General features: G+C 36.2%; 1 protein-coding gene across 5 annotated transcripts in view; it reads left to right on the forward strand.

Moving 5' to 3' along the window:
• The window catches only part of PKP4 (plakophilin 4), an 88,944-nt gene extending 79,029 nt beyond the window's left edge, over positions 1–9,915 (forward strand). For all 5 annotated transcript variants that reach the window (XM_082763344.1, XM_082763346.1, XM_082763345.1 and 2 more), the window contains 6 exons: positions 1,940–2,135; positions 4,321–4,405; positions 4,507–4,624; positions 7,309–7,440; positions 8,267–8,340; positions 8,912–9,915. In XM_082763344.1, coding sequence (XP_082619470.1) covers positions 1,940–2,135; positions 4,321–4,405; positions 4,507–4,624; positions 7,309–7,440; positions 8,267–8,340; positions 8,912–9,160 — 854 coding nt within the window. In that variant the 3' untranslated portion in view covers positions 9,161–9,915. The remainder of the gene's footprint in view (positions 1–1,939; positions 2,136–4,320; positions 4,406–4,506; positions 4,625–7,308; positions 7,441–8,266; positions 8,341–8,911) is intronic.

Raw genomic sequence — 9,915 nt, forward strand, 5'->3', positions numbered from 1 at the left:
TTTCAGTTTGTCTTTAGCCATCTTGCATGGCGATCTCTTTACAACAGATTGAAGTCACCTCAGCCAAACTAAACTGGACAGGAAACTGGCAGTACAAAGTCTGACTGGAAACAGAACTGTACTTCCTTGGAGCGAAATAGTAACTTTCTCAGAGGACTTCAAGGTCCCTTACATATTCTGAGAGAATAGGACAGCCCCACTGTCGTCACATCAGTAAATACTTAATTAAACAGTATTGGATAGGGGGAGAGGGGGGAAAATTCCTCTCCTAGTGAAGTATTTCTACCAAATCACAGGTATAGAGCAGTATATATGTGCCCATGCTGAATTAAGAAATCAACAAGGGTGGTTCCTAGAAAAACTTAGTTTCCTATTAGTCAGCTTTAGTACTTAATATTTTGAGCACTCATCTATGCCTTTCTCATTTAAAAAAAAAAAAAAAAAAAAAAAAGCAAACATTTTTCCTGCCTTGGTTGGGAATCTGTCTATTGTGGCAAGTGTTGAACATACCTCACTCTCAGCTTCAGACTGCTATACCCTAAGCTAACCCTACTAACATGTGTCAAGGTATAAAGATGTTTGATATCTGTTACAGAAGAATTTTCTATGTTTTAGGCTACCAGGGTAAGTACATAAGAGCTATTTATACAGATAAGAGCGAGTTACTCTCAAAAAGATGGTAAAACTTTTTCAGCTGCATTTATACATTTCTGGAGCTTCACCATCTAGGATGTTCAGGATATGTTTTCTTGCAGAGTAGGTATTACATCTATTAAAAAATTGGTGAAAAAAAAATCAGGTCTGTTGTTGTATCAGCCATATAGAGGTAATAATCAGGTGATATACTCTTTTCAGGACTTTCTTCCCCTTCTGGCAGAACTTTTCAGTTCAAGAGCCACCTGTTTTCTCTCCCTGTTAAAGCTTTACCTATCAAAGAATTAATGGCTTTCCACGTGTAAAATATTTTGAGACATGTATCATAAGTTACCCCATGCTGTTACCCTATTTTTTGCAAATTTATCACCATTGGTAGGTGCAGGACTAATGGGTTTACATGGTCTAAACTCTGGGGGACAAAAACGTTATTTAAAAAAGTGGATACTGCAACAAGTAACAATATAAATTAGTATATGCAAATGTGTGTTTGTGAGCTTGCCGAAAGATTGGCTGTGACAGAATACTACTGTATACAACGTAGTTGGTGCTAGTATTCCAATGTGTTTGAAATTGAATCGCTTTTGTTTGTGGAATTTGTTAATTTCTTTGCGTTTTTTTTTACTCAGGCATGTTATGCAAATAGATAGCTAATAGCTTTGAGTAAAGCTTATCCATTGAGCACTATTATGTACAAATACATGTCTTCAATAAAGTAATTTATTGAATTAATAATCATTTAATTATCAACATAGCCTAAATAAGAAAAATATTTACCTTAGCTTTAGTTAATTTCCTTTGTTTGCAGTTTGATTATTCCTGTGCATCAGTCAGTAATTGAAATTGAAAGAGTTGAGATCTGATCTCTTGGAAGTAACAAATAATGTCTGAAAGGAAAGCTTCCAATTGCTGTAAGGATTTCATTAACCCTCCCACAAATGAAGTTTAGGCATAAACACCACTCCTTGAATCATAAAAATAATGTAATGTTTTCTTTGAATGATTCTGCTTTCTCCAAATAATCACTGTTTGCAAGCGCTCCTGTTTTAATAAAAATGCAGCTTGCTTCTCATGTTTTAAGCCAGAAGGGAGAAAAAAAAATCAAAAATTGATCTTTAGTCTCACTTGACCACGTAACGTGCAGATTCTTGGAACTTTTCTCTGGTTTTGATCCTATGTTCCATTTCATTTCTTTAAGGTGCAATTTATTAATGAGTCCTAGAATTTTAACTCTTAAATACCAAAATGTGTTTTCTTACTTGATTCTGTTGATGGTTTTTTATAGGTAAATATGCTATGCGAGATCTGGTGAATCGGCTTCCAGGAGGCAATGGTCCAAGCATATTGTCTGATGAGACTGTGGCAGCTATCTGCTGTGCTTTGCATGAGGTCACTAGTAAAAACATGGAAAATGCCAAAGCCCTTGCTGATACTGGAGGAATAGAAAAGCTGGTGAACATAACAAAAGGAAGAGGTGACAGGCAAGTAGGCAACAAACTTCATACCTAAATGCTTTCTCTATTCCATTTCAAATGTTTAAGAACACAGGAAATGGTTTGGGTTTGTTTGTTTTGTCTTTTTTAACTCACAAAAAAAAGGGGGAGAGATCTGGTTTTGCAGTCCTGATCTGAGTAGCTATCAGAGTCTGAAGCACACTGGGACGGGAGAGGCAGTTGGTATGGTATCTACCATTCTTTTACAGTCTATTCTTTAAAGCTGTTGGAGGCTTTTATAGTTGCAGACAGTAATCATGTTAATGGGGACTGTTCAGGTAGAATGGTATTAAAAAACTTTTCTTCTTTTAAACATCCACATCATTCGTGGAATATTTAGAGCTTTTCATAGTCAGAGTATTTTGACACCTTTGTCAGGATGCATCACAGTAACTCCTAATTATATGTAGGTTGTGAGGAAAGCTTGCCCTACCAAGCAGTTTCCCTAGCCAGTGGGATTTTCTGGAATAGGATTGCAGGGCAAGTGTTGTTTGGTCAGATCTGGCTCTCTGCAGACTGATTCAGGTATAGCTGTGTCATGGAGCCTGGTGTGCTTGGAGTTTTGTTAGCTGAGCTCAGCACAGGGCATTATCATACATTGTGTTTATGTAATGATACTAAAAACTTTCAGAACTGGATAGCTGAGGATGAAGGAACAGGAGTACAAATGGCTCCTGAGTTGTGCACCATCAGCACAGCACAGTTAGTGCAGCCTCAGGGCACCCCATCTGGCTCTGACCAGCATCTCTGCTTTGAATTCCTTGGCATATCTGATGGAATTCAGATTAGCAGGACTCTTGTGTAAACCAAAATATCTCAGATCTCCGTTTTTTTTGGATAGAAGAAAAATGATTATGTGTTCAGCCCTGTGTACTATTCCCAGTGTTGCTCAGATGGTAAGGAGGAGGAAAGGATCTCCAGCTATGGAGAAGTTGGTCTGTGTGAATTAAATGTACTGCATTTTTAACAAAATCTGCCTCAAAAAGAGAGTGTGGACTATATTTTCAGTATCCATGATTTATGATGCTTCATGTTTTCAAAGCACAGACTCAACTGCAGCTGTGACTGCAGTGGTCCTTTACATGACTGTTGTGGAGGTGACGTGTAAAGTAGCACTTACAACTCTAAGGGAACAGGATACGCTGAACAAATTTAAAACACGGGGAGAACAGCCTCAGGTTGTACCAGGGGAGGTTTAGATTAGATGTCAGGAAGAATTTCTTCACAGAAGGGATGGTTAGGCATTGGGACAGGCTGCCCAGGGAAGTGATGGAGTTGCCATTTCCCGGAGGTATTTAAGAAAGGTGTGGATGTTTAGTGGTGGACTTGGTAATGTTAGGTGACGGTTGGACTTGATCTTATGGGTCTCTTCCAAACTAAATGATTCTATGAAAATTTTTCAAACAGAAGTGTCTACTCATTGACTGACACTATAAACTGCAGTTCTGTCCAGCATTTTTCTTTCAGGCTTTTATTTCAAAAAGTGTATTTGGATGAATCTTCGCACTGATGGAAAAAGGCGTATGTTTAATGTAGGTGTCATGCTGTGGCATTTAATTTCAAATCACTTCTTCGGTACTACTACCATTTCTCTTTAAAAAGATGATGTGATTTTATTTTTAATAATAGCTGGAGCAGTTTCCCTAGCTGTGCTCTTGAGAATGGAAAGGTGTTTCCCTGACCAATAAATGTTTTCAGTAGTGCAACACAGAACGAGAAAACAAGTCTCAGTATGAGGTTGTCTGGACACTTTCAATACTAGCTCCCTTTACTTCGTTGTTATCCTACAGCTACGAACCTTGTGTAAAGATTTCAAGTATACCGTCTCTGTTTTTATGAAATATACTAAACAATGTTTCTTATCGTGATTTTTTATTTTTGTAGACGATGACAATCTGTATTTCTCATGTGGGTGACCCAAAGAAAGAATTTCTGGGCCAGAGCGGGAAATAATTGTCATGCTTTATCTGTCTCTGCACCAGCCTGCTTGTTTAGACTGCTGACACAGCTGTGCTCACACTGTTGTAATGCAGGCATGCATTACTGAAACCTGAAGAGATGACCTGACTTGCTTCACAGCTGCAGGGTTTAGACTGTTCCCTAGCTCACAAATATTATTTTGTTGAAGTGGAGTTTCTGCTTTCTACTAATGTAATATTCCTTATTTCCTTAGATCCTCACTGAAAGTTGTCAAGGCAGCTGCCCAGGTACTGAATACGTTATGGCAATACCGAGATCTCCGTAGCATTTATAAAAAGGTAGATTACAAAAGTAGCCTCCACTGGAAAACAGTTCTACAAAAACTGTTAATTTAATGCAAAGCAATTTATTTTGTTCTCTTCTTTTTACCACTCCACAGGATGGATGGAATCAGAGTCATTTTATTACACCAGTATCAACACTAGAGCGAGAGAGATTCAAATCGCATCCTTCTTTATCAACAACAAATCAGCAGATGTCACCTGTCATACAGTCAGGTCAGTCAAGACACGAAAAGAGATTTGCCAAAGGGGTACCTTGTGTCTCATTTTCAAACTCAAATAGCCTTTCAGTTTATTTGTCATCCTGTCTAAAACATGGGGGCCATGCTGTGTCTCCTCTGTATTTAAACATATAAACAAGACTGCACAAGAATTTCATGTTCTCTGAATGTTACCTTAGCTGATATTACTGTCAGGTTCCATATTCCACAGAGTTTGTGAGGTGTCTCTACAACAGCATTTTAGTTTGGATAAGAAGCACTTCGCAGCCAATCTCCCCATTTACTCCTTAATGCCATTCAAAGTGCAAACAGTCTCAGAATGTGTGAATTGTGTTCCTTTTGGAAGAAACTAAATTGGATGGTGTGCTTCCAGAGCAACGATGTACTCTGTCTGATGACAGACATCCAGTCTGTGGGACAAGATTAGATTTAGTCTTAAGTAAAATCCTCAGAGTGTACAGTGTAGACATCTTGATTTTGTCACCTTTGCCCTCTACAAAGCCACTCCTTTTGTGTTGTATAACATGGCAGGGTAGGTGTAGCCTCACAGAACATGCATACGTAAAAGCATGTAAAGAAAATACATCAGCAAGGAACCTATTTTTGTTCCCTGTAATGTTCCATTAGGATGAGCAAGACAAATAAAAAAATATCTTTTCTGACTGCTTCTCATTTATTGCAGTAATCTCCCCTTTGTTCCTTTAACATTTCCAGGAGTAGGATTTAGATGTTGGACAGGGTTGATGTACAAGGCTTCAAGTAGGTTTTGTATACTCTTCATTTAGCATTTGTTATCCAATTTACCTTTCTATTTTTGTGTGAATAGATCTCTCTTAATACTGAGAAATACATATTTACCATGACTGCTAAAATAACAGATCAGCTCCTATAATACACTTGTTTAATTACTACTTTTTATAAAAGGAACAGTCCTCACATGCTACTTCATGACATGAGTGAATGAAAAATAGACTCAGACAGGAATTTATTTTGCTATAAGCAGTACACCTACAGTGACTAAGGGAAAGAAAATGTCTTTCATGCGCATAGTTCCCCTCAACCACCAATATGCAGGACTTTCTTTGTCTAATATCATACAACAGCAGACTACTGATAACAGTTCCAGGGGATTTTGTAATTCTGATCTTACCATGTTCCTCATTCAGTTTTCTCCCAGCCTTTTGGGATTCTAATAAATTGTCCCAAACAAAGACCCCCTTGTCATTCTTGAACAATGTGATACCAAAGGCAGTTTTCACCTTTACACCTGGTCACCAAGTTGCATGTACTGCCATCAAAATAGCATCTTGAACTGGAGGACTGTTTAAGCTCTATATCTACAGACAGAGCCAAAATATCTTCTCAAACTAAGCAATGACAATGAAGCAAATATTGCTTCAGTAAAATCTAGACAGTTCCCTCAGCCTATGTGTAAAAGGGTATTCCAAATCCTCATCTCAGAGTTTTCTCCCCCTAAGATATGCTAACAGAATGACTTTGCTGCTCCAGTTTTGTGAACTACAAGTAGGAAATAAGAGGGGAAGTTCTAACGTAATATTCAGAGGCTGTTACACGTCAAAGAGAACTTATTTTTTTTTGTTTTGTTTTGTTTTAAATCCTAATAGGAAGTGCCTGTTTTTCTGTTCCAGAGTATGAACAAGCGTAAATTATTATGGTGGAAGTCTGGTGCACAGAACATATACACAAAGAGCACTGTGGCAGTAGCCTTGCAGATTACAGTGTACACAGTAGATGCATGGTAGAACAGTTCCACTTGGTCTGTAGCCATTGTTCTTTGTTACAGTCACTTGATTGTACACATCCTATTATTAATGCACACACTATATTGAACAGTTTCAGAATTTTAATAACGCCTCAAAAATTAACCTTTACAGCTATGAATACGCTAGGAAAAATATCAGCAATTAAACTATCCATAATAGCACAAAACTGTGAGATATGATCTAACGGGCATGGCTAGTGGAAGAAGATAATGTTTTGAAGCAAAATTTCTAGAATTTGTTTTTAAGTACGTAAGTCAACAAACCAGTTGTCTGTGAAAGAGAAAAGATTTAGCAGAACAAACTGTTTACAACTGAAGTAGAGATTCAACTGTTCACTGTAATACCACAAAGTAATCTGTTGTTGTCAGCCAACTGGAGCTGACCAAATGGCCAAGGTTCACTTCTGCATGCTAATGTAAGAGCAATAACACAAGTCTGTGTGTGGATTGGTTCAGCCAGGCAAGTTTTCTGTTCCTGTCTCAGGTGATATGGTGGACTTGGAGATTTTATTTAAGTACAAGATACGTAAGATCATAAACTTTAGCAAACAAATGAACAATTACATTTGTATTTGAGTAGCTGTGCTAAAGAAAATGTCATATGCAAAATGAAATGGGTAAAGTTTCTTATTTTAGTTGTAAGCATTATGGAGTAATGACTCACTGTAATACAAAGTTTAATGATAATTTAATGGTATGTCATTGGTTGCTTTCATAATTGGTGTTCTCCATACAGGAAAAGCTATGTAACTAGTTTTAGTTTCGTCCTTTACACACAAGTTTACTCATTTCATTTGCTAATCCTTGGGAAAGGAAGGGATGAGGAGAGAAGAGAGAAGGTTAGGTCTGAGAAAGGATTTTATTGCACATAATGGTAATCTTTATTTTTTCATCAGTTGGCAGCACATCTTCATCACCGGCTTTATTAGGAATTAGAGAACCCCGCTCTGAATATGATAGAACACAACCTTCTATGCAGTATTATAATAACCAAGGCGACATCATTGCACATAAAGACATATATACTGGTAAGATACTTGTTAGGTGAACTCTTACCTCAGGGTGTTCAAGGAAAGGTTGGACGTGGTGATTAGGGGCATGGTTTAGTGGGTGACATTGGTAGTAGTGTGATAGTTGGACCAGATGATCTTGAAGGGCTTTTCCAACCTTAATGATTCTATGATTCTCTTCCTTATATAAGGAGTTTATACAGCCATAATATGGACAGTTGCATTAGCAGGCCTGTTACTACTAAATGTTGTTTTCTATTTTTATTCATTTATATTCACTGCAGGAAGAACAGAAGAGGTTTTTCATCTCGCTGCTATTTTCTTTAAAATTGTACACATTACCAGAATAAGAGGAGATCCAGTTTATACACTGGGAGATGAGGTGTTTGGAAATCTCATTTTAGTTTAAAAATCTATTACAGAAAATTGTTTTATTATGCACATTATATTATTATAACCATACATCATATATATGTGTGTGTGTAATGTTATTGTATTATAAAACTATACCAAGAGTTCATATTTTCCCTGATTTTACTTTTCTCTTCTTACTATTTGATACAAGTCGCAAAATAAGAGATGACAGTAAATAGGGAGAAAGAAATTTTTTGTATTAAAATTAGTCTGGTAAGTAAAAACAGCAGCACAAAAAATTCCTCAGTTTTAATTTAGCTACTACTGAGAAATAAAATTCACTTGCATTTTATTGTTATATTATTAATAGACTCTAAAATCTGAAGACTTGATTGTTTGGGTGCTATATATTTTTTTTCTAGGTAATATAAGAGTAAATAGACAAAAGAATAAAGGTTGAAGTTGATGCCATTAAACTATTTTCTCACAGGTTCCAGCAAACCTTCACCAATTTACATCAGTTCCTACTCCTCACCAGCAAGAGAACAAAATAGACGGCTACAGGTAACTGAAATTTTATTTTGAAATGATACTGATAAAAAGACTCAGACTATGGTGTTTTAATGGAACTTAAAAGAGTTTATTTCATAATATCAGAGTGTTTTGGGTAGAGTGTATCTACACCATTTTAAATTTGTTATTCGGCATTACCATACTTAAAAGTACATAAGCTATTGCCAGTTTATTATTTTGTTTTCTTTTTATAGTCACATATTTTAGTGACTGACCATATTTTGTTACGGTTGGATCTGAGACCACTTTTCTGACTTGACAGGTGTTTTTGGTAGCTATGGTCAGGTTCTGTATATTTTATGGATGTTCTAAAAATACTGCTTTTGGAGAGCTACTAGATTCCTAGTGAGTGCAGGAGGACTTAGAAGTTTTTCCTGCATTAGATTCATTTAAACCTTAGCTACATTTCACGGAGGCTTGAAACCTTTGTTATTGTCATCATTGGTAGAGCTACACTAAACTTTAGGGAAAGGTTGTATATAATGCATGAAATGTTTGAAAACAAATATTTTCTCTGTTAATTAAATTTTGAAAAAATATTTTTCTTCCACTTTGTTAACAGCATCAGCAGTTGTATTACAGTCAAGAAGATACCAACAGAAAAAACTATGATGCATACAGGTTATATTTGCAGTCCCCACATAGCTATGAAGACCCATACTTCGATGATCGAGTTCACTTTCCTGCTGCTTCAGATTATACAACACAATATGGACTGAAATCAACCACAAATTATGTAGACTTTTATTCCACCAGACGATCTTCTTATAGAGCAGAACAGTACCCAGGTTCACCTGATTCCTGGGTGTAGCATCAAAGGAAGAAAACAGTGTATTTCTCATCTTGCTTGAGAAGAAATGGAATTGCCTCATTTGTTGCTTTGGTAATGAAATGTGAAAGTGAAATAAAAGAAGGAACAAGGAAGTGTTTTGGTTTTGGAGATTTTTTGTTTTGTTTTGTTTTTTGTTTTGTTTTTTTTGAGTGATGAATTGTCAGGAAGAAAAACTGGAAGGGATGGATTTTTTGCTCTGTTTAGATGTTAGGTATAATTACTTGTAGTTCCTGTAGTCTGGTGAGGGTGTGGGCGATGTGATGAAAGGTTTGAGAATTGAGTAAAATGAATTTGGAAAGTGCGTAGGTCAGAGCAAATTAAAGCTGATTTTTTTTTTATGTGAATAAAAGTCTTGTTCTGATAGTTTGTACAGAAAAAATAAAACGGATGCCCTTGTTTTATTGCTATTACTAAATGTCAAGATTGTACGCTATTACGTTGTGTAAATTTCTTTCATTGGTGTAAATATGAAAATGCCATGTTGGTTCAAAGTGCCATCCATTTGTAATGCAGTGTGTCATTTTAAAAGGAATTTGAAACATCATGCACAAAAAAAAAATCCAAGAAAATGTTATAAATTAAAAAAAAAAAAACTTTTTAAAATTAATAGTGTAATTTTGAAGCACAAAGTTTAGTTCAGTATATCTACACCTCTCCCATTCCTTGCCTATTTCATAAAAAACTTCACTGCCATTTTCTATGCACATGGAAGAACAATAAATATGGAAGTCTCA

The sequence above is a fragment of the Aythya marila genome, assembly GCF_965140915.1.
Source record: "Aythya marila genome assembly, chromosome: 6".
Classification (NCBI taxonomy): domain Eukaryota; kingdom Metazoa; phylum Chordata; class Aves; order Anseriformes; family Anatidae; genus Aythya; species Aythya marila.